The sequence below is a fragment of the Callithrix jacchus genome, chromosome 9, assembly GCF_049354715.1.
Source record: "Callithrix jacchus isolate 240 chromosome 9, calJac240_pri, whole genome shotgun sequence".
Classification (NCBI taxonomy): Eukaryota; Metazoa; Chordata; class Mammalia; order Primates; family Cebidae; genus Callithrix; species Callithrix jacchus.
In genome coordinates, this window is record NC_133510.1 from 46244502 (window position 1) to 46270638 (window position 26137).

At 39.4% G+C, this 26137-nt stretch overlaps 1 protein-coding gene across 7 annotated transcripts in view; it reads right to left on the reverse strand.

The window, feature by feature from the left end:
• The window catches only part of IRAG2 (inositol 1,4,5-triphosphate receptor associated 2), a 57880-nt gene extending 36643 nt beyond the window's left edge, over positions 1-21237 (reverse strand). Inside the window, exons 1-6 of one of the 7 annotated variants that reach the window (XM_054238261.2) lie at positions 20760-21237; positions 12043-12104; positions 9322-9402; positions 8444-8540; positions 5530-5677; positions 2635-2716 (exon numbers count right to left, since the gene is read on the reverse strand). In XM_054238261.2, the coding sequence (XP_054094236.2) occupies positions 2635-2716; positions 5530-5579 (132 nt within the window). In that variant the 5' untranslated portion in view covers positions 5580-5677; positions 8444-8540; positions 9322-9402; positions 12043-12104; positions 20760-21237. The remainder of the gene's footprint in view (positions 1-2634; positions 2717-5529; positions 5678-8443; positions 8541-9321; positions 9403-12042; positions 12105-20759) is intronic. The other 6 variants (XM_054238262.2, XM_054238264.2, XM_078339078.1 and 3 more) reach the window with 6 other exon arrangements.
• Positions 21238-26137: the final 4900 nt, after the last annotated feature.

Below are 26137 nucleotides of genomic sequence, written 5' to 3' on the forward strand. Positions count from 1 at the left end.
AGCCACAGAAAACCCTCATCTCCCCACTCTTAATTCATTATGATTTCCACCTCAAGGAGGACTGGATATGCTTGCATGTCAACATCTTATGCTACCACAAAAAAGTGTTTATAGGATTCTGAAATGGACCTTGACAGCGGAATAGAATTTTGATAAATGGAAAAGTGTATATTGTTCTAGGCAAAGAAAACTGCACAAACAGGTTTGTGTGACATATTCTGACAATACGAGCTACCTGAGTTGGCTAAGGAACAGGCACAACCATATGCAATGATGGGAAAATAAAGCTTAAAAAGATACATTGCAACCAGTTTACAGAGGGACTCAAATACCAGGTGAAGCTGTAATAAGGCTGTAGAGATTGACAAAATCCATCATTTAGAGCTGAGGAATTCAGAAAACACCCATCATTTGGGGGGTCCACTGGGATGATAAACACATATTATGTTTTTAAAACAATTTATATCTTATATTTACTCTAATTCCCTGTACTTTTTGCCAATGAGAATGCTTAGAAAAGTGTTTCCTAAGGAGAGCTTTCAAGATGATGTGAGCATAAAATGATGGTAGGAGGGGTGTTTCTCAAAAGACAAGGGGCAGAGGCAGAGCATACAGTTACCAGGCTGTTGAAATTCTCCAGTGGAGCAGAAACTGCGAATGGGAAGGTTGAGAACTGGTGGTATCAGTCACAAGGTACAGCCAACAGACTAATTCCAGGGCTGTTGCAAACTACAGAAGAAACAGCACAGAATACAGCAAGAAAACCTTCAGGGAACCTACAGGAGCATGTGATTGGAGGCTTGATTGTGATGTTAGCTCCTATTTTTTTTTTTTTTTTTTTTAGATGGAATTTTGCTCTTGTCACCCAGGCTGGAGTGCAATGACACAATCTCTGCTCACTGCAACCTCCGCCTCCCGGGTTCAAGCGATTCTCCTACCTCAGCCTCTCAAGGAGCTGGGATTACTGGTGCCTGCCACCATGCCTGGCTAATTTTTGTATTTTTAGTAGAGATGGGGTTTCACTATATTGGCCAGGGTGGTCTCAAACTCCTGACCTCAGGTGATCCACCCACCTCAGCCTCCCAAAGTGCTGGGATACAGGCGTGAGCTACAGTGCCGGGCCCAGTTCCTATTTCTTAATGAGTCTTAAGACCATAGACACAACCACTCAGTCACATATCCTAATCAGAGTCAATTTGGAGGTCCTTTTACATATAAAAGGCAGTACATTTCTTAGCCAAAAAACCACTTTCAAGGTAACACTAAGTGATTATGATTAAAATGTCTAAATTAAGTGTAATAAGAGTGGTCATGAAAAAGGCATCCTTTGAAGCAAGACAAATCTGAATTTTAATCTCAGGTTTGCTACTTACTAATTGAGTGATTATGGGCAAGTTATTTAACTCTCTCAACTTCAGCTGCCTCCTTTGTAAAAAGCAGAGAATTGTGGAGAAGATTAATCACATGGCATGTGGAAATGGTTTTGTACAAAGTTCCTGGCACATAACTGATATTTGTTTCTTCCTTCTTCTTAGTAATATCAGTGCCAGATAAAAGGGAAATTACTAATAACCAAACATCCTGTAAGCTTCCAAGTTCAACTTCCTTTACAAAACTTTATAAAAACTGCTAGGTAAGAGCAAAATATATTTTTTACATTTTTGAATTTATATTTATTTTTATTTTTATAGATGAGATCTTGCTCTGTCACCCAGGCTGGAGTACAGTGGCACAATCTCAGCTCACTGCAACCTCCATCTCCTGGGCTCAAGCAATTCTCCTGTCTCAGCCTCCCAAGTAGCTGGAATTATAGGTGCCCACCACCACACCTAGCTAATTTTTGTATTTTTAGTAGAGATGGGGTTTCACCATGTTGTCCAGGCTGGTCTTGAACTGTTGAACTCAAGGGATCCACCCACCTTGGCCTCTAGCTAAGAGCAAAATGGATTTATTTCCTTTTTCTTTCTTTTCCTTAGCTACTCAACCAGACCTGTATTTATGAACAACAACAACAAAAAAAAAAACTGCCATACACACACTTAGAGAAGATCACCAGGCTCAAGCTGCAGACTGAGACAGGCATTCCAACCACATCTCAATGATGACCTAAGTGACCTTCTCAGGTTATTTAGGTCTTCTTGGGTAGAAAAGTGGCATTAACACCTAAATTTGCCAATTAGTACATAACTAGTCATGGGCATGGCCCAGCTTCGTGGTCTTTTTGACAAAGGGTACCAGCTCCTCAAAGATTATCCAGACTTGATCCCAATACTTGGAGAATCGACAGGATCTGAGGCTTCTTATAGTCATTAGCGAATTTAAGTCCCAAACCAGCCTGCCTCTCAAATAAAAATTGAGCCCACTTCATCGAAATCTCCTTTTGGTTATATAACCCACAGTATATACAAAACACAGGGTAGAAACCATCAGATTAAATAATTTTTCATTTCTTGACTTCAATCAAAGGTTGCTATTTCTTATACATCTGAATTTTGGGATAGCAGACTCAAACTTGCTACAAGAATATCTATAATACTTAAAACATAAAAAAAAGAAAGCAAAAAAGAATACCAATAGAGGAAAAGCAAGACATAAAATACTGAAAATGAAACTCAAATCCAGTCCAACACTCACTTCCATACTTGGCTCATCATTCATCCTGATGCAGCCTGAAAGATTTGTTCCTTGGTTGGGGCCACTTGTGGGGACTGGGCACCTGGCAGTAGAAAGGAGAGTTATTTACTACAGGCGAAAGAACTGCAAATTTTAGCAGATACTAAACAGTAATACAGTTCCCACTTCCCTACACCCAGTCCCAATTTCATCAAATTTCTAGTTAAGTTCGTGGTTTAAATTAAGGCATAATGAAAGAGAGTTTCCACCTCCATCAGAGAGAGGTTACAAATAACAGAGAATCCAGCCAAAAATGAAAATGAAGCATTTGCAATTCAAAGCCATCCTTCCTCATCCTAAATATACAAGGGAAATTTTATTGAGGTAGATTAGGTCCTCACAAAATGCACTGGCATTTCTGAATGTTTCCTAAGGAAGATGAGTCTGTATACTTAATAAGGCAGGTGCAAATGAGCACCAAAGGAGGATAGGGCAGGGACAGATACAGGTTCCCAAAGGCTTGTTAACCTTGAATGGGAAAGAAACAGAAATAGGATCAAAATCTGCCTAAGTTAACTTAGCAGGATGTCATTGATATTTTGTTCTATGCCCCCAGTTCCTGAGACAGAACTCCTAAAATCCTTGTAGACAGAGGTGCTAGGGGACTCTATTCTAATATTTTTGTCTCTGACCATGGTTTCTGATACACAGTGCCTAAGACCTTTGTAAATTCCTGAGTGATAGGTGTGTTTGACGCAGAGCTCCTGAGTCTCCTGAAATTTCCTAGGTAGTAGGAGCATCTTCTGTTCTAAAGAGGTATCTCTTGGTGGGCTTCTGGATAGCCTTAGGATGAGGGGCTGGTTGCCAGGGAAACCAATCTGTGGTTTGAGGACTGAAACTTTCAAAGTCACCCCGCCAAACTCCTGGGAGGGTGCCCATCACCAATTGCCAATGATTTAATTAATTGTGTCTAGTAAAACCTCCATAAAAACCCTAAAGGACAACACTTGGAAAGCTTCTGATTTGGTGAATCAAAACATAGCCATGTGCGGGGAGGATGACACACCCCAACTCACAAAGACAGACCCTCCTGTCCTTGAGACATTTTCAAACCTTTCTGACATACCTCTTCATCTGGCTGTTCATTTGTATCCTTTAAAATAGACTTTGTCACCTGGCACAGTGGCTCATACCTGTAATCTCAGCATGTTGGGAGGCTGAGATGGGAGGATCACTTAAGTCCAGGAGTTCAAGACCAGCCTGGGCAACATGGAGAAACCTTGGCTCTAAAAAAATACAAGGCTAGGTGCGGTGGCTCACACCTGTAACCCCAGCACTTTGGAAGGCCAAAGTGGGCAGATCACCTGAGGTCAGGAGTTCAAGATCGGCCTGTCAAACATGGCAAAACCATGTCTGTATTAAAAATACAAAGATCAGCCTGGTGGGGTGGCATGTACCTGTAATCCCAGCTACTCGGGAGACTGGGATAGAAGAACCACTTGAACCCGGGAAGCGGAAGTGAGCTGAGATCGCACCACTGCGAATCTAGCCTGGGTACCTGAGTGAGACTCTGTCTCAAAACAAAACAACAACAACAACAGCAGCAGCAGCAAAATTAGCTGGGTGTGGTGGTGGGCACCTGTGGTCTCAGCTACTCAAAAGGCTGAGGTGAGAGAATCACCTGAGCCCAGGAAGTCGAGGTTGTAGTGAGCCCAAATCACTACTGTACTCTAGTCTGGGTGACAGAGTGAGGCCCTGCCTCCAAAAGAATAAATAAAATAGACCTTGTGGTAAGTGGGTAAAGGTAAGTACAGTGTTTCCCTGAGTTCTGTGAGCTACTGTAGCAAATTATTTGAACCCAAGAAGGGGGTCATGGGAACCCCAAATTTGTAGAGAGTTGGTCAGAAGCACAGGTCACAGTCTGGAACTTGCAAGTGGCCTCTGAAGTAGGGGCCAACTTGTGGGACTGAGCCCTTAAGATGTGGAATCTGATGCTGTTTCTAGGTAGACAATGTGGGAATTGAACTGAATTACTGGACACCCACTTCCTGTCTGCTGGAGAAGTGACTGGTGTGTGGAAAATTGCTTGGAGTGTGGGAAAAAAAACCCACATCTGGTATCGGAAGGGTGGCGTTGAGACTACAGTAGGAAAAAACACTCCATTGGTGAGTGTGTTTTTCCTTTAGATTGGAAGATTAGTCTATGTACTTAAAGAGGAAGAGGGTAGTGTGGAGGGAGGAGAGGTTCCCAAAGATGTGTTAACCTTGAGTGTGAAAGAAAGAGAATGATGATCAAAACCTACCTATCTTAACTTAGCAGTCTATGGTATATTCCTAAAAATCAGAAACATCTTAGGTAGTCTAATTTGTCTTTTAAGCATTAGAATGGATATTATGAAATTCAAGAAAAGCAAGAAAACTACACTCCAAGAAAACTACATCAATAACTTTATCTTAAAATTGTAAATTTTCAGCTGGGTGTGGTGGCTCATGCCTGTAATTCCAGCACTTTGGGAGGCCAAGGAGGGTGGATTACTTGAAGCCATGAGTTACAGGCCAGCCTGGCCAACATGGTGAAACCCCATGTCTACTAAAAATACAAAAATTAGTTGGGCATGATGGTATGCATCTGTAGTCCTAGCTACTTGGAAGGCTGAGGCATGAGAATTGCTTGAACTTGGGAGGCAAAGTTTGCAGTGAGCTGAGATTGCATCACTGCACTCTGGTCTGGTCAAGGGAGCAAGATTCCACGTCAAAAAAAAAAAAAAAAAAGAAATTGTAAATTTTCAGGAAGTTAGAGAGATTCCACAATAAAGATGTGATCTCAAGTTATAAAAATCCAACCAATTAAAATGTAAGACAATGCGAATAGCTCACCCATGAGGAGTAGAGTAAGTAAATTTTGCTCTCAACCTACTTATGATGTCTTGTTACATCCAAAGCACCATCCTTTACTTCTCCATACATGGGCCTTTCACACAAAGCGTGGATTCGGTTGGCTACACCTGAGAAGGGTGTTGATTCCAGGGCTGGAACTGCTGTAAAACTATCCAGAGATAAGGCATCTGCAGTAGAACAGAAAAAAAATCAAAATAGAGACCAATTTCTGGTTCAAACTATATTGAAGCGTAAAGTCTTTCCCTCTTGAGAGACTGAACCATTCTGAAAAAGTAAGTTAACCCACTTCTATTAACATTTTAACATAAACTCCCTTGATGCCTAGTCACAGGGGGTGAAAATGTCAAATGCTTAATTTCAACAAAGTGTTTGGGAATGATAGTAATATATATATAATTTTAGTTCTAATAATATTAAAAATACTAATTTCAAAATGTTTTTAAGTATAGGAGAGGCCAGAAAATCTCTGCCACCAAGCAACTAGAGGGATTAACAATCTATAGCCAGAGACAAAAATCCAACCAACTGCCTGATTCTGTAAAGTTTCACTGTGGCCAGCTGTGGTGACTCATGCTTGTAATCCCAGCACTTTGGGAGGCTGAGGCAGGTGGATCCCTTGAGCTCAGGAGTTTCAGACCAGCCTGGGCAACATGGCAAGACCCCATCTCTATAAAAAATACAAAAATTAGCTGGATGTGGTGGCATGTGCCTGTAGTCCCAGCTACTTGGGGATATAGGCAGGAGAATCACTTGAGCCTGAGAGGTTTGAGGCTGCAGTGAGCTGTTTGTACCGCTAAGTGACAAGGTGAGACTCTATCTCAAACAATTAAAAAGTCAAGTTTTACTGGAATACGGCCGCACCCATTTGTTCATATGCTGCCCATGGCTGTTTGTGTGATACAACAGTCAAGTTTACAGCAGAAACTAAAATATTTACTATCTGGTCTTTTACAGAACAACTGTGCAGCCTCCAGAAGAGAAAAGCATTAGACATCATAATTAGAACCCATGTGTGCTTCTGAGTATAGAAAGCAGCAGAGTTTAAAGGAAAAAACACAGGCTTTAAAAGTCAATCAAATTTTTGGTTCAGATCCTGGTTCTGCCACATACCGGTTGTGTGACCTTGAATAAGTAACTAAGCCACTCTGAGCCTCAAGTTGCTTATGTATAAAGTGACAGATGACCTTATGCAAATTATTAACTCAATGTTCCTCTGTTTCCTTATCTCTTGAATGGTAATTACATTAACATCTACCTCATAGGGATGTGGAAAGGATTAAATGAGTTAATAGATATGTTAAGAGCACAGAACTGTGTTTGGCACATAGCAAGCACTCTTTCTTTCTTTCTTTTTTTTTTCTTTTTGAGATGGAGTCTTGCTGCAACATCCAGGCTGGAATGTACAGTCATGGCTCACTGCAACCTCCAATTCCTGGTGCCAAGCAATTCTCCTGCCTCAGCTTCCCAAGTAGCTGGGACTATAGGTACGTGCCACCATGCCCGGCTAATTTTTGTATTTTTAGTAGGGACAGGGTCATCATATTGGCCAGGCTGGTCTCGAACTCCTGACCTCAAGTGATCTGCCCACCTTGGCTTCCCAAAGTGCTAGAATTACAGGTGTGAACCACCACACCTGGCCAGCAAGCACTCTTTAAGTACTCCCACTCTTGGTGGTGGTTAATGAGTTACTGAGTAATCTCTAGGCCCGGTGGCTCAAGCCTGTAATCCCAGCACTTTGGGAGGCTGAGGAGGGTGGATCACGAGGTCAAGAGATCGAGACTATCCTGGTCAACATGGTGAAACCCCGTCTCTACCAAAAGTACAAAAAAAATAAGCTGGGCATGGTGGCACGTGCCTGTAATCCCAGTTACTCAGGAGGCTGAGGCAGGAGAATTGCCTGAACCCAGGAGGCGGAGGTTGTGGTGAGCCGAAAACACGCCATTGCACTCCAGCCTGGGTAACAAGAGCGAAACTCTGTCTCAATAAATAAATAAATAAATAAAGCACTAATCTATATTGCCTAACACAAAATAGATGCTCCATTAGTAACAGTAGGAGTTTTTCCTTCTCAAATTTAAATGATCCACAAATCACTCTACCTTTCTCTTCATTCCTTCTTAAATTTACTTTGATAAGTATTTATTTTGTCATTTCAGAACTAGACATTAATTTTGGCTTTTAACTGCATTCATGTTGTGCTGAGAGATGTCACTACTCTGACCATTTCCTAGAATAAAGCTCTTTCTCTTGGCATTGAGTAAGAATCCACAAATTCGACCCACAGACCACTCTTCCTTCTACAAATGTCTATTCTACTGCATCTCAACCTGAATCCTTCTGTTTTCAAAATGACTTGTCTACCTTCGGCTCTTTTTCAAACACTTAAGGCTTCTGCATTCTTACTTCTCATTTTTTGTGTTGTTTGCTCATGTTACTCTCACCCATTAGAATACGTTTTCGATGCTTTTCACTTTTCTAAAGGCAACTAATCTTTCAAGGCCAGTTCAACTTGAACCTCTTCTATGGAATCATCTTTGACTTCTCTGAGCCCAGGTCTTGTCTCCTTACTAGTCTGTGAGCTACTTTAGGACTTTTTTTTTTTTTTTTTTTTTTTTGAGATGAGGTCTAACTATGTTGCCCAGACTGGTCTCAAACTCCTGGGCTCAAGTGATCCGCCCGCTGTGACCTCCCAAGGTGCTTGGATTACAGGCGTGAGCCACGGTACCTGGCCAGGACTTACTCTTTTTCATGCGTAATGTGGTGCCTTGCACAGAGTAGGTACTCAAATTCATATTGATTAACTGAATTCAGGGATAAATATCCAAGTATTCAACAATTCTTCCTATACAAATGGAATAAAAACTACTTATTTTCCCTTTCAAAAAAAACTCTACCCCTACTTGTGTGTGAGCAGGTATTGGAGAGGGGCTTACCCAGCAGTGGTGTGTACCAGCATGTATGTTTCAAGGTCAGGGGTGTCTGATGTATTCTTGCTTCTTGACCACCATACAGTTTGTGGCAACACTGCTTCTGAACAGAAAACCAAGTATTATTAGCCACCTAAAGGAATGTAACATACTATATTTCACAATCTACTACCTCCATTTTTAAAGGTAGAAAGAAAATCACTAATCTCAAATGAGCCTGTGAGAGAGATCAAGAAGAAAATAAATGTCAAGTAAAAAAGCTTTCAAATGTTTGATCAAAACGTATACATATGAGTAAATTATTATTTCTATTTTAAAATCACAATGTAATAATCTAGCAGAATGCTAACAAAGGTTTTGAGGAAAGAGGTATAGAGAAATAAACTTTGTTACATAATTCTTTGTGATACTGCAAGTTAAAAAACTAGAACAGGCCAGGCCCGGTGGCTCACGCCTATAATTCCAGCACTTTCAGAGGCCAAGGTGAATGGACCACTTGAGGTCACCAGCCTGGCCTACATGGGGAAACCCCATATCTACTAAAAATACAAAAATTAGCCAGGTATGGCGGCACCTGACTAATCCCAGCTACTTGGGAGGCTGAGGCAAGAGAATCTCTTGAACCCAGGAGGCAGAGGTTGCAGTGAGTTGAGATCGCACCACTGCACTCCAGCCTGGGCAACAAAGGACCAACCAGGTTTGTGTATGTGTATGTGTACATTTACAAAAATAGTTTTCTGTTGCTTCATTTGATAATCTCTTGATAAAAGCAATATAGTTTACAGTTTGAAGGTTCCTAATACATACCGGACTTAGCTTTTTAGTACAGGATAGTTATTGATTCACAATTATTACCTAAATAATTTCAAAAAGCTTGCAATTACCAATTTTTCTTGAAGAGGCTGTTGAATTGCATTTTTGCAGGAGAGGGAATCATAGTGAGGAAATTCCTCATCTAAAAAGCTCTGTCAAGAGAAAATGGTAGAGTATATTCAAAGACACAATGATGAAAAGGTCAAAGATCCCAAATACATTAGACTTAACAGAAGATATGACATGGCCTAAAGAGGGTGAAACTGATGGCTTCTTTATCTTGTATTCTACTACAAGAGAACACCTTTGTAATTGTAAACCTCCCATTGTATTTTCCCCATTACTTGATCTAGGAATGAAATCTGAAGATCAGGAACAAGAAACTGAATGGCTTTGTCATTGATACCTTTAGGCAGAGGCTAAAGAAGCTTGTTAGAGAGGTAACTCAGTAATGAAAATGATGTCTGTGAACATTTTACAGCTATAAAATTATGGCCTTAATCCAAGAGGTAGATTCGCATCTATCATAGTTATATTGTAATAGAAAATGTTGTTGGTGTTCTTGAGATGATTAAAGCATCTTTGGATATGGAGGTTTTTCTAGCTCAACTTATTGCAGAGGGCTTTTTAGGCATTCTGCCTAGCTTAATCTTCCACATGACTTTTTCTTCCTGCTTTAACAGATGTGTCTGCATGATGTCCTGGAAACAGATACATGCAAATACCACCCTTCTTTTTTTCCCCCTCCATCATCTTCCTCTAGTGCCAACCTTGCTGTTCCCTTATGTTCTTCATTTCTGAACAAAAAGTAGGTTCACCAAGTATCATAAGGGAAAGAAATACCCTTAACTCTACCAGAGATATCTTGAGATGACCCGTACAGAGAGAAACAGAAAGTTTACTTCAAATATGAGAAAGAAAAAAGAGATAGTAACCATCAGACCTATTCAAGAATACTCAAAATTTCAACATATTATAAATTGAATAATATGCTCTTACTATCAAAAAGGAGGTGCCCAAGACTGAAAAAAACTGGCTCTTTACTAATAGAGATATATAGTGGTGGGCAAAGAAAATTCTGAAATACTTCCTCTTTAGAAGGGATTTTCAGTACCTGGCTCTTTACTAATAGAGATATATAGTGGTGGGCAAAGAAAATTCTGAAATACTTCCTCTTTAGAAGGGATTTTCAGTACCTGGCTGTTTACTAATAGAGATATATAGTGGTGGGCAAAGAAAATTCTGAAATACTTCCTCTTTAGAAGGGATTTTCAGTACCTGGCTGTTTACTAATAGAGATATATAGTGGTGGGCAAAGAAAATTCTGAAATACTTCCTCTTTAGAAGGGATTTTCAGTACCTGGCTCTTTACTAATAGAGATATATAGTGGTGGGCAAAGAAAATTCTGAAATACTTCCTCTTTAGAAGGGATTTTCAGTACCTGGCTCTTTACTAATAGAGATATATAGTGGTGGGCAAAGAAAATTCTGAAATACTTCCTCTTTAGAAGGGATTTTCAGTACCTGGCTCTTTACTAATAGAGATATATAGTGGTGGGCAAAGAAAATTCTGAAATACTTCCTCTTTAGAAGGGATTTTCAGTACCTGGCTCTTTACTAATAGAGATATATAGTGGTGGGCAAAGAAAATTCTGAAATACTTCCTCTTTAGAAGGGATTTTCAGTACCTGGCTCTTTACTAATAGAGATATATAGTGGTGGGCAAAGAAAATTCTGAAATACTTCCTCTTTAGAAGGGATTTTCAGTACCTGGCTCTTTACTAATAGAGATATATAGTGGTGGGCAAAGAAAATTCTGAAATACTTCCTCTTTAGAAGGGATTTTCAGTACCTGGCTCTTTACTAATAGAGATATATAGTGGTGGGCAAAGAAAATTCTGAAATACTTCCTCTTTAGAAGGGATTTTCAGTACCTGGCTGTTTACTAATAGAGATATATAGTGGTGGGCAAAGAAAATTCTGAAATACTTCCTCTTTAGAAGGGATTTTCAGTACCTGGCTCTTTACTAATAGAGATATATAGTGGTGGGCAAAGAAAATTCTGAAATACTTCCTCTTTAGAAGGGATTTTCAGTACCTGGCTGTTTACTAATAGAGATATATAGTGGTGGGCAAAGAAAATTCTGAAATACTTCCTCTTTAGAAGGGATTTTCAGTACCTGGCTCTTTACTAATAGAGATATATAGTGGTGGGCAAAGAAAATTCTGAAATACTTCCTCTTTAGAAGGGATTTTCAGTACCTGGCTCTTTACTAATAGAGATATATAGTGGTGGGCAAAGAAAATTCTGAAATACTTCCTCTTTAGAAGGGATTTTCAGTACCTGGCTCTTTACTAATAGAGATATATAGTGGTGGGCAAAGAAAATTCTGAAAAACTTCCTCTTTAGAAGGGATTTTCAGTACCTGGCTCTTTACTAATAGAGATATATAGTGGTGGGCAAAGAAAATTCTGAAATACTTCCTCCTTAGAAGGGATTTTCAGTACCTGGCTCTTTACTAATAGAGATATATAGTGGTGGGCAAAGAAAATTCTGAAATACTTCCTCTTTAGAAGGGATTTTCAGTACCACTCTAATGTAAGGTCTCCTTTCCTGTTCTGCTAAATGCTTTAAGCACATAAGAGAACAAAGTCCACCAAAACATTTTCTTCTAAATGGGTGATTTAACTTAATGATTGAAGTCATTGTATATTACACATTAGCTTCAAAACCTTACATGAACTGAACAATTTCCTCCACAGTAAGTGAACACGTATCACAGACATTTTACCTGAAACAGCAAGCCATGGTGTTCCCCTTCAATTAACTTCCTTCGAAGTGACTCAACTCTTGCTACAAAGAGAATTTATAACCAGCTCAATATGACCATTTTTGTAATTCTTTTTTTTTTTTTTTTTTGAGACAGGGTCTGGCTCTGTTGTCCAGACGAGAGTGCAGTGGCATGATCTCACCTCCCTGCAACCTCCGCCTCCTAGGCTGAAGCCATCTTCCTGCCTTGGCCTCCCAAGCAGCTACGATTACAGGCACACACCACCACACCAAGCTAATTTTGGTACTTTTTGTAGAGGCAGCTTTCACCATGTTGTTCAGACTGATCTCAAACTCCTGAGTTCAGTTGATCCACCAGCCCCAGCCTCCCAGTGCTGGGATTACAGGCATGAGCCACCACACCCAATATGATCATATTTAAACTTGTGTTCCTTAATTCATTTCATTGCTTCATAAACTTGTAATGGCTTTAAATTTGGGGCCTGGGGAAAAGGAAAGGGAAAATAATGACTTCCAAGAACGGCACTCTGGACTTATAACTTGGGAAAAATGGAAAAGCCGGCTAGAACAGATAAGCCATTATCTCCCTTGGGTATTTAAATTTTACTTTGATGGATACAAGTGAATTGTCTTCTAGAAATGAGTCACAGAGTCATCTAATCTTAAAATAAGAATACACCTTAGGCCGGGTGCAGCGGCTCATGCCTGTAATCCCAGCTCTTTGAGAGGCCGAGGTGGGCCAATCATCTCAGGTCAGTAGTTTGAGACTAGCCTGGCCAACATAGCAAAACCCCATCTCTACTAAAAAAAAAAAAAAAAAAGCACACACACACACACACATATATATATATATATATATGAAAATTAGCTGGGCGTGGGGGTATGCACCTGTAATCCCAGCTACTGAGGAGGTTGAGGCAAGACAATCACTTGAACCTGGGAGGTGGAGGTTGCAGTGAGCCAAGATTGTGCCATTGCACTGCAGCCTAGGCAACACAGTGAGATTCACTTTCAAAAACAAACAGAAAGAATACATCTTAGAGGTCATTCAGTCTGACCTCCTATTGACAAAGAAATCCTCTCTCCACATGTTCTCACTCACAGGCGGGTGTTGAACAATGAGAATATGTGGACACAGGGAGGGGAGCATCACACACTGGGGTCTGTTGGGGAGGCTGGGGGGTGGGAAAGCTGGGGTTGGGGGGGTGGGGAGAGATAATGTGGGGAGAAATGCCAGGTATAGGTGATGGGGAGATGGAGGCAGCAAACCACCTTGCCATATATATACCTATGCAACAATCCTGTATGATCTGCATATGCTCCCCAGAACCTAAAGTACAATAAAAAATAATTTAAAAAGAAATCCTCTCTCTATTAAGCCTCTGCTTGAGCCCTCAAATTACAGCCTGAGGATCCCAGAATTCTACAAGTAGATCTCAGATCACGAGAACACTGACGTGCAGAGGATTGAAAAGGTAAGTCATGGAGCTGAGATTAGACTCACGGAACGGAGCTTAATCCAGGGTATCATTCTGTGAAACTAAAAATATTTATTTTTCTGCTTAAGTAAAATCTGCTTCCTAGTAACTTCTAAAGGTCTCATCCCTGGAATAATGGAAGTGGGGGAAAGTACCTAATATTTAACTAGCTCTTTGATGTACATATAGCATATTATTATTATTTATTGACAAATCCTACTCTCTGAAACATAACCAAAACCAAAAAATAAACCCAAATCTTTTGGACAACTAGAATAGATACTGATATTCATGCCCTGTATTCACATGGCAAATCTCACACTTCAACTCAGGCAGTGGGCTCTGGATATATACATAATTCTCACCAGTTTGATGTTTTCTCAGCCCACAGAAGATTAAAAGCAAAACTTAAACGAGGATAAGGATCTCTGCTAGATGGAAGCATATTAATAGCTACCGCTATTTTTTTAATCACTAACAGCCAGGAAAATTATTAACAGCAGATATTCTGGTATCCAAAACACATAGAAATCTGGTGCTTCTTATTTTATAAACCAACCGCTTTATATCTAGATAGCCTGAAGAAATTCTGAGTCATGAGCATAATGCTAATGAAAAGAAGTACATAATCTAATTTTTAAAAAATTTTCAGGATAAAAGGCTCTAAAAGCCTCAATTATATAGAAAATTACCTATGTAAATTTTTTATTTTATAGGACTCTTTTTGGTAAACTAACTTATTTCTCAATCAAGCTTGACATAGTGTTACTAGGCCAAGTAAAAGCAAAACAGATGTTTGTTTTTAAATATCTCCCTCACGTAGGAAGAAAAACTTATTTTTAAATAAGTATGTTTAGGCTGGGCATGGTGGCTCACTTCTAATCCCAGCACTTTGGGAGGCCGAGGCAGGTGGATCATGAGGTCAGTAGTTCAAGACCAGTCTGGCCAACAGGGTAAAACCCCGTCTCTACTAAAAATACAAAAAAGTTAGCCAGGCATGGTAGTGTACGCCTACAATCCCAGCTACTCTGGAGGCTGAGGCAGGAGAATTGCTTAAACTTGGGAGGTGGAGGTGTAATGAGCTGAGATTGCACCACTGCACTTTAGCTCTGAATTGACAGAGCAAGACTCTGTCTGGGGCAGGGGAAGGAAGTATTTCTAACCTATTAAAGTAATTAAAAATTTATTTCTTATTAATACTTAGGACTCTGATAAAGATGAAGTTTTTAAAAACATTCTCTCTTAACTGTATTAAGAAAGAAGGCCCTAGCTTCCCTCTGACCTACATCTAAACAATAGCAACCAAAGCTATAAGAAGTGCCCATCATGTTTCTGAAGGTCGTGTATCACCACAATACCAATTCAGAATACTGTTTTAGACTTGCCAATGAAACTGTATTTCACAAGCAATGATGAGTTAGTATAAGATTGTCTAAATTGCCCATCTGCTTGCTCACCAGGCAATCTTGGGTTTTAGAAACAGTGTATCTTGAAGCATTCAAATCGAAAGCCTTATTTCAACAGATGTTTTGTGCAATGTGTAGCAACTATTTCCATATTTCCACATGGCCAAACAAGCTGGCTGATGACCACAATTTGCATTCACCTTTGCATTCTGCTTTACATGTTTGAGTTGGACCTGTTCTGTCTCTAGAACAAATTTCTGCTTCATATAGAAGGAAGTAAAACAATGGCCACTGTATCTCCTGCTGTTGCCATCTGCCATGCAGGAAGGGACCAGGTGTCATGGGTACACTGCCTCTGAGGAAAGCTGAGGTAAAGCAGCTTTCTAAATGACTATGCAATGAGGTTCCAGGCAAAAGACCCACAATTAATTGGCTGTTGAGAATGAAAATTTTAATATTATTAGAGCTGTAATCATGTTAGTTATCAATGATGGTTGACATTTATAGAGTATGGGACTTGTATAATACTATCTACATGTTGCTGTAAAAACCTTATGTTCTGTAAAATTGTATATTAAAAATAGCAAGGTTCATTAAAGAACCCCAAACTAAGATCAACTTGCATATATCTGTCAAAGGACTTACATCCAATAATAAAAGGACAGACAACCTAATTTTAAAATGGGCCAAAGACTTAGACACCTCACAAAGAAGATATACAATGGCCAATCAGCACACGAAAAAGGGCTCGACATCATTAGTCATCTGAAAATATATATTAAAATCACAATGAAATACCCATTTAGTAGAGCGGCTAAAATGACAAAGATTGACACTACCAAATACTGACGATATGGAATACCTAGAACCCCCCACACTGCTGGTGGGACTTGAAATATTATAAACACTATCGAAAACTGTTTGATGGTTTTTTAAAAAGTGAGAGTCACAGCTGTGGTATGACCTAACCATTCCACTCCTAGATATTTATTCTAGGTGAAATAAAAACTTATGTGTACACAAAGACCTGTACACAGATGTTCATAGAAGCTTTGTCCATTGTAATCCCAAACTGCATATACTGCAGATATCCAATAAGAGCAGAAAAACCAATCAAATTGTGGAATACTCATACAAGGAAACACAACTCAACAATTAAAAATACTTCTGATAAACACAACATAATCCCATTATGCTGACAGAAAGAAGACAGACCCGTGCTGTACATACTGTGTAACTGAGTTCCAGAACAGGCTAAGCTAACCTAACAGAACAGGGGTTGTTCCTGATGGTGCTAGAGGTGGGGCGGGCATTGACTGGGAAGTTACACAAGGGAAGTTCTGCATTTTGATGTGAATCTATCTACCTGGTTGAATAGTACACTTGAGACCTGAACATTTCATGTCATGCTAAATACATTAATAAAAAAGAAGTTAAAATTACAAGCACAAAAACAATGCAGGGATTATGAGAGAAATAGGGTTAGGAAGAAACCACTAAAAAAATGCATGCACTGGGCAGAGTGGCTCAAGCCTGTAATCCCAAAACTTGAGGAGGCTGAGGAGGGACGATTGCTTGAGCCCAGGAATTTGAGACCAGTCTAAGAAACATAGTGAGATCCTATCTCTACAAAAAATTAAAAAATTAGCCAGGCAGGCCAGGTGCAGTGGCTTACACCTGTAATTCTAGTATTTTGGGAGGCCGAGGTGGGCAGATTGTCTAAGCTCAGGAGTTCGAGACCAGCCTGGGCAACATGGTGAAACCCCGTCGCTACTAAAATACAAAAAAATTAGCTGGACCTGGTGGTGCTCGCCTATAGTCCTAGCTACTCAGGAGTCTGAGGTAGGAGGACTGCTTGAGCCCAGGAGGTTGAGTCTACAGTGAACCATGATCCCACCACTATAATCCAGCATGGGTGACAGAGTTAGATCCTGTCTTAAAAAAAAACACAAAACTATCTACCTACCTACCTACCTACCTACCTACCTACCTACCTACCTACCTACCTGTCTGTATGTGCAACATTGTAACCAGAGTACACACAAACACAATTATTAAATTATTAGTACTAAGAAGATCACATGCATCCCTCAGACCTGCATCTTTAAATGCCTCACAGGATATCAGAAATACACAAAAGCAAGAAAGTAGAAATGCTGGTGATGCTTTAATGAAACAGTGTTGGTGGGTGAAAGACAAATGCAGATGGAGACAGCAATAGATGGAGACAGCGAGGCGAACAAGGTGAACACAGGAGGGAGTATGATCCGACACAGACCAGGGCTCTATAAGGCTGGGGTTGAGTGGCTCTGGGGAGGGAGACCCAGGTACAGACACTTATTTTTAATTTTCTCGAAACGAAGCTGAAAGGGTTCCTGCTGCCTGTTCAGCAGCCAAGCTAAGGATTTTTTCTTTCCTGAGGGAGGTGAGAGTTCCATTCCTACCAATCCAGATCCAAGTCCCAAGAAAATCGTGAGTAAAATAATATAACTTCTATACTATATAACCACAACATTTCCCATTTACAAATCACAAATGAGATGATTGATGTTATAGAAACATGTTCTAGCAGAACACAAACATCAACTATGGCCAAGCATTAGCTACTATTTTTCATTTATTATGTTATTTAATAATTCACAACAATTGCATTTAACAGAAGAGGATACAGAAGCTCAGAGAGGCAATGTGATTTGCTCAACTTTACCCAGCCACTCTTGTAGACTTTGCGTGAGAACACAGGTTTGTTAATGTCAAATCCCATGTTCTTAATCATTATCCTATACTTCCTAGATAACTTCTCCATATCTGCATTTTTCATTTGGGAAAACTTGGGTCACCACTCCATCAGAGTTGTTGAGCAAGCTATATTTGGCTTTGGTTTTCTCCTTGGCTGTCACCCCAAAACCTTCTATCTTTAAGTATCTCAGTCACCTGGATCCCTGCCCTACTTTCTTTGGATCATTTCCCTCCTGTTTACTGACTGCTTAGGACAGAAGGCTTTCATCTCGCATCCATGCTCCAAGCCCTAAAGCGTTTACCTCTCCCAAACCTCGCGCCCTCCCTGCTAAGAATAGCAAGCTAGAAGAGTGTGTGCAGTGATAGCACCTAGGTGAAAGTCTTCTCTAAACTATGAAGCTAATGTGCAGATACTATGTTCCAATAAGAAATTATGCTATATAGGAACTTCCCGGGATCTCTTTTCATGGAAAAATTTATGATTCTTAAAGGTAGTTCTCTTCTTGTCTATTAGAAGACTGACTCCGTGATTTCATGTCAGATGGGAACAGGAGACGGTGAATAGTAAAGGGGTGATAGTTTTGGATTATATCAATTAGTCCATGATTTCTGTACATAAGATTTACCCTAATATGTTATATATTCATCCTATAAGCTTGTAAAATGTTCCTTTTTAAACACCAATTATAATCCAGTCATGCATATATTAGCAACATACTTACATATAAACAAAGTTTAGAAGCAGAAGAAAGAAAATATATAAGTAACCTTTCAAGCAATTGAACAGTTTTCATGGCACATTTTTTGAAGGATATCATGCACATGAATTGTCTCATAAACAAGCCCAGTCCTGATGACAATTGGAACTTGAACAATATTATTTATTCAAGATAAAGTTCAGGATTTCCGATCAAATGTCATGTATAAATTTCCAGTTCTGGTCTGTGAACATTACGCACATTGATCTGAACATTGGGACAAAGCAACTGCCTCCCCACACAATGTGCTGACGCAACTTAGATGGATCAGAAGGCAACTGTCTGAACTACTTTGTGAATCTATTAAACTAGCCAGAGAGTTTCAAAAAAACTAAATAGATCTAAATATGTTTTGTTTTCTGACTCAGAATTCAGACGTCTGACTCAGAACTCAAACAGCATGGGGTGGCAGTGGTCATGGTGGGATGTGCGTGGATGTGTTTGTGTGATAACTGCTACCTCATTGACATTTGTTCACAGAGTATCTGGAACATCTGCTATATAGAACATTTTGAAAATATGTGCTATCTAAATTTCCCTCTTCTCTCAACGGCTGAATTTAAAGGGCACTGTTAGAAAGATCATACGTAAATGGTCATAGGAGCAAAATCCTGATTTGTATGGGTCCTTTGTGCAGCAAAAGATACAAGTAACAAATAAAGGATTTCATGAATCTGGACAGGTTACGAATAACTCAAGACAGAAAGGAAGCATCCACTCTACTTCATCCAGGCAGAAAAAAAACACATGTATCAACTCAGGGCAGCTTTCATAATTCTGCTTTTAAGTATATTTGGACCTATTATGCCCTAAGATAAACTGGGAAGACAACAATAGCAAGTTCATAATATCAAGAATGTACACTTTGGGATACATTATAAAAGTTGACTCTTCTAAGAAAATACTGCAAGAAAATCATAGTGAGGAAGGGAACAAATTCCTAGTAGTTTATAAAACTTAGGTATAATATTGATTTAATCAAAAGGCAAAACTGGAGCAAAAGAATAGTCCTGAGCACAGTGTCTAAAGCAGACACACCTTAAACCAACTTTTGAATGCCTTGTAATTCGTGTCTTGACATGCATAGTTCTAATCACCAGGCAACACCCTCCAGTGCCCTCTGAGCAGCAGTAAAATAACACACAGACTATGTAATTTAAAGACTGCCTTACTAGCATAAAGAGTGAATCAAAATAAATATTTAGAATTATTAAAACTGGCAAATTCAAAAGGTTTAAAAATTATAACAATAATATGTTCAATAACCATTGCTATTCTAACACTTTATTTATTATTTATTTGTATTTTTTGTAGAGATGGGGTTTTGTCATGTTGACCAGGCTAGTCTCAAACTCCTGAGCTCAAGCAATCTGCCCACCTCGGCCTCTCAAAATGCTAGGATTATAGGGGTTAAGCATTGTGCCTGGCAAACCATTGCTATTTTAAAACTAGACTATTTCTTAAATTCCTAAATAGCTTTCTCAGATAATAAATCCAAAAGAAATACAAGTGTGAAATTTTTAATCTCTAGCCTACCTTAAGCTTATATTTAGTTGTTATTACTCAAACCAAATAACTTTCTATAAAAAGAACATTTATCCTGCTGGAACAAGAAACCGGCCGAACAAAAGCAATTGTCTGATAAATGGCTAAAATAAGTAAGGTTTATTTTTACCATACTATGTTTCTAGAATGAAACAATTTTATAGCTAATCTGACATCTGTAATGTGGCAATTGTCTTCTCACATAAATCCCTGGTAAATGCTTATACACTTTTGGGTAATACAGAAAAATGACAAATATTCCAATTTTTAAAATGCAAAATATGTAGAGAACGCATTAAAATTTTAAAAGAATCTTCACACATGTTCAGTACTTTGATATACATTGAATTCATAATCATTTTGCCTAATCCCCTAAAATTATCAAAGAAAATAGAGGAGCAAGGCCTTTCTACCATATGAGAGAAAAAAATGAGCTAATAAAATCAGAGTATACTGTATAACAACTTGAAAGTTCAAATATAACATGCGTACTTGATTTTTCTCCTTGTTTACCTTTAGAAATATGGAGTTTAATTTTAAAAGAAAAAACAGCCATAGACAAAACCAGCTTGTAATAAAAAAGCAAAAGGGAAGTTAATGGTTAAACCCATGCATGTACCTAGCTACTCAGCAAACCTCTCTTAAAGCCCCACAATACTGCCTTCCCTAATCATTTCATTGCCATAAATTCATGAATAATATCCTAGCTGTAATCTAGAAAAATGTCTGTAGTCCTATGCCCCACCTCAGGGTGGACAAAAACTGGGGCATAAATGAATATTTGCTACTCACTTTTCAATTTCCTTGTCTTCTGCTGAAGTGCCTGGCAAGTGTTCGATAACTCAGTATTTATAGTTTGAAGGTTCCGTTGTTCCCAAATTGCTTCCTCTAATTTATGCCGTAAAGACGTAGCTTGTTCACTGGCAGAGTGGGCTTCTCGATCTCGATCCTTAACCTGGATATGGATAGTTAATACTGGATTCTAGCAGTGTGGCCAGGAAAGAAAGCAATTGAGTGCTCACTCTTATGATGCAGGCAAAACTGAAAATGTGTTTTTCTTCTCAGGGAAGTGATAAGCCTCTCCTGAACTTCTGCAATTCTGTGTTTGCATGGGCTTAGTATGCCTGAGCTATTTCTACAGCAGTTAAAGTCCTGATATGTCAAGTTGCCTCTTTCTGCAGAGTCGCCTCTTTCATCAGCAGGCTGTTGACACCGCCTCTCTTACAACTCCCCCCTTACTTCCTCTGCTCACTGCTAGTCGCTAGGGACTGAACTTGCAGTTCCTCTTTGCTTTTTTATTGTTTGTTTGTGGCTGTTCTTCCTCCTGCGTTTTCATTTCATGGTTTTCAGGACATCTGAGGAGACGTCCCCTGAATCGAACGTAGCCATGAGCCACCCTACCTGCTCCACCGCATCCTCCAGCTGTTGGCTGGCTTCTTGGAGCCTCTTTCTAAGGATGCCTTCCTGGTTGACAGCATCTTCTTGCAGTTGTTTAATGGCTTCTAGTTGTTTCTGACTGGAGTTAAAAAAAAAAAAAAAAGTCCAAACCACAAGTTGTCAGTGACATTTCAACCAAGAGTCACCCTGTGAAATTGCGACAAATTTAAACTTAATACCACTTCCTTAGAGATCAGAGGAAAAAGTGAAAGCATTTACATATAAATGCATCAGAAATATAAAATCTCAAGCAAAGCATATTGGTCGCTTAGCCTGCCACCCTCACTTTACAGATAAGGACGTCTAGTTTCACCTTTTATACTGGTGTGCTCAGTTCCCACAAGCTGCATTCATAGCACTTAGCATCAGTTGCCAGTTGTTCAGAAGGTGGCTCTACAATGAGGTCAGGGTGACAGGTGCAATATGTACATATCACAGCTAGCCTTTACGTAAAAAGAAAGGAATGTGGAAAAGGTGTGGGGAGGGAAAAGGAAAGGAAAGAGAGATGGATGAAGCTGGAAACCATCATTCTCAGCAAACTAACACAGGAAGAGAAAACCAAACACCGCATGTTCTCACTCATTAGTGGGAGTTGAACGATGAGAACACATAGACACAGGGAGGGGAACATCACACACCAGGGCCTGTCAGGGAGTTGGGGGCTAGGGGAGGGATAGCATTAGGAGAAACACCTAATGTAGATGATGGGTCAATGGGTACAGCAAACCACCATGCCATGTGTATACCCATGTAAGAAACCTGCACATTCTGCACATGTACCCCAGAACTTAAAGTATAATAAAAAAAGAAAGAAAGAAAAGAAAAGAGCTTTGTTTAGCGACCTTAGCCTTTCTCCTTAAGGAAAAACACACAATCATAGTATACACATGTGCCACGAGCACAGGAAGGACCGCCCCCAGGCACAGATGCAAACTGGCGGTTGATACTTCTACTTTAGTCCTCTTTTTGCTGAAGCTCTTCTCCCCACCATGCTTCCCCACCACAGATCTCACAGTGTCATTACCTTACACCTCAGTTGGATCCAATTCTAATCTCCAAAACATATAAAAATGCACTTACTCTCTGTTAGCAGATGAGATTATTTAACTTGTGTTACATGTCAGCACATCAATGATTACCTGGAAACAATTTGACTTGAATACGGACCCTAACTCAAAGTGGTGATACATGTTGGACTTGAATACAGACCCTAACTCTAAAAGTGGTGATACATGTTGGGAGCTGCAAGACAACAAGGAAGACACTGTCAGCTCCAGGCCTTGTGAATGCCTCTCAAATGTTAACATTTAGTCAGAATCCCACTGCACACTGGCACAAATTCAGACCCGTTTCCAAGAAGGACCACATGGGAGGCAAGAATGCTCTCACAGAATGCTTACCATGCTGGTAAACGAGCAAACAAAATCCTAAGCAAAAATAAGCACTGCCTACATCACCACACATTCCACTGAGCATCCTTCGATACCTTATAGTTGTCTTTTTTTTTTTTTTATGGTGGTGGGAACATTTAACAGGAGATTTACCCACTTAAATTTTTAAGTGTACAGTACAGTATTATTAACCATAGACATAATGTTGTACAGCTGATCTCTAGAACATCTTCATCTTGCATAACTGAAACTTTATACCTATTGAGTAGCAGCTCCCCATTTCCCCCTCCTGCTAGCCTCTGGCAACCACCATTCTTCTCTCTACTTCTGAGTCTAACCATTTTAGATACCTCAAATAAGTGGGATCATGCAGTATTTGCTCTTTTGTGACTCGCTTATTTTACTTGGAATAGCATCCTCCAGGTTTATCCATGTTGTCATATGTGGTAGAATTTCCTTCTTTTTAAAGGCTGAATAATATTCCCTTATATTTATATACCAAATTTTCTTTTTTTTAAATTCTTTTTTATTTTTATTTATTTTTTTTTTTAGAGGGAAAAAGAGAAAAAGAAGGGAAAAGAAGAAAAAGAGGGAAAAAGAAATATTACTTCATTCCTGAAATGGGTTTCAATAATGGCCGATCAATATTTTGAATGTTTAAAGTGGTTAATGCATATTTTATGTGTTTAAAATGGAGACCTCTATTGTGTTTATTTATTCTGGCTCTGAGTTCAAGTCCTGGATATCGTTATCAATTTTTTTGTCTCGTTGAATCTAAATCTCATTATGTGTCTTATGTATCTGGGTGTTAAGATCTCTTATTGTTACATTAATCCTTTTACCCTTGCATCCTTGTAGCTTTGAAATCTATTTTATTAAGTGTGAGAATTGCAACTCCTGCTTTTTATTTATTTATTTTTGCTCTCCATTTGGTTGGTGAGTTTTTTTCCCATCCCCTTGTTTTGAGTCTTTGTATATCTTTAGATATATCGTTAGATTTTGTGGATAATGTATATTTTGTGTGTTTAAAATGGAGAGCTCTATTGAGTTTATTTGTTCTGGATCTTAGTTCCAGTCCCGGATATCGTTATCAATTTTCTGTCTCGTTGAATCTAAATCTCATTATGGGTCTTATGTACCTGGGTGTTAAGATCTCTTATTATTACATTAATCCTTTTACCCTTGTATCCTTGTAGCTTTGAAATCTATTTTGTCAAATGTGAAAATTGCAACTCCTGCTTTTTATTTATTTATTTTTGCTCTCCATTTGGTTGGTACGTTTTTTTTTTCCAACCTTTTATTTTGAGTCTATGTATATCTTTGGATATACCGTTAGATTTTGTCTGTATCTTTTGATTGGGAGATTTGGTCGATTTAAATTTAGGGTTGCTGCCATTTGATATTAACTGGCTATTTTGTCCTTTCGTTGATGAAAATTCTTCTTTATGTTAATGCTCTTTACTTTTTGGTGTATTTTTAGAAAGGGTCATACTGGTTGTTCCTTTCTGTGTATAATGCTTCTTTTAGAAGTTCTTGTAAAGCAGGCCTGGTGGTAATAAAATCTCTGAGTACTTGCTTGTTCCTAAAAGATTTTATTTTTCCTTCAAATGTAAAGCTTAAATTGGCAGAATATGAAATTCTGGGCTGAAAGTTCTGTTGATTAAGTATATTGAATATTGGCCCCCACTCTCTTCTAGCTTGTAGGGTTTCCGTTGAGAGATCTGCTGTAAGCCTAATAGGCTTACCTTTATGGGTAACTTGATCTTTCTCTCTGGCTGCCCTTAATATTTTCTCCTTTGTTTCGATCTTGGTGAATCTAACGATTATGTGCCTTGGGGTTGGTCTTCTTGAGGAATATCTTTGTGGTGTTCTCTGTATTGCCTGGGGTTGAATACTGTCCTGCTTTGCTAAATTAGGAAAATTTTCCTGGATAATGTCCTGGAGAGTATTTTCCAGCTTGAATTCATTCACTCCGTCACATTCAGGTACACCAATCAAGCGTATATTAGGTCTTTTCACATAGTCCCATATTGCTTGGAGACTTTGATCATTCCTTTTTATCCTTTTCTCTCTATTCTTGTCTTGTTGTTTTGTTTCATTAAGTTGGTCTTCGACCTCTGATATCCTTTCTTCTGCTTGATCCATTCGGCTGTTTAAGCTTGTACATATTTCACTAAGTTCTCGTGTTGTATTTTTCAACTCCATAAGTTCACTTGTATTCCTCTCTATATTGTCTGTTCTTTTCAACATTTCATCTAACCTTTTTTCCAAGTTCTTAGTTTCTTTACATTGGGTTAGAACAAGTTCCTTTAACTCCCAGAAGTTTCTTATCATCCACCATTTAAAGCCTACTTCAGATAATGGAACACAGTCCTTTTCCATCAGGGCTTGTTCGGTTGCTGATGAGTCCTTTTCCATCAGGGTTTGTTCCGTTGCTGATGGGTTCTGATTTTGGGTATACTCGGCCTTCTTAGGCTGTTTTTTTCCCTTCATTGTAGATGAACCGCCTTTCTAATTAGGTTTCTGAGTCGACGTCTTGACTTATTGATTCCCAGTGCTGGGATCCGAGCAACCCACTGTGGCGGCCTAAATAGCAGCGATAAGACTGATGGTGCTCTTCTGCCCGGGAATCTCTGGTCTGGCTTCCCTCTTGAGTCCGCAACAAGCGGCTCTGACTTCCCGGAGCTCCAAACTCCGGTCAGTAGGGGAAACAGTCCCGTTGGCTCTGCATGAAGAGCTGCTGCGCCGAGACGCCGGCAAAACCGCTGCGGCGGCCACAAGAGTCGCGCTGGCGACCCGTGGGGCTCCTTCACTGGGAATCGGCTGATCGGTGAGTGACAAAAATTCGTCTAAAGATGTGGCGTCCTCTCGTTCTCTGAGCTTTCACTGGGAGCTACAATCCCGAGCTGTTAATGGTCGGCCATCTTGGATCGATCTCCCAAATTTTCTTTAATCATCTGTGGACACTGAGATTGTTTCCAAATCTTGGCCATTGAGAATAATGCTGCAATGAATATAGGAATGCAAATAGCTTCTCTGGATCCTGACTTTAATTCTGTTGGATAAATACCCAGAAGTGGGATTCCTAGATCAGATGGTAGCTTAATTTTTAATATTTTGAGAAAACTCGGTAACATTTTCTATAGTTACGGCATCACTTTGCATTCCCCCAACTGTGCACTAAGGCTCCAATATCTCTACATCTTCGCCAACACTCATCTTTTAGAAATAACAGCCATCCTAACAGGTATGAGACAATATCTAATTATAGTCGCAACTTGCATTTTCCTGATGATGAGTGATGTTGAGCATCTGTTTGTACACCTGTTGGCCATTGATTGT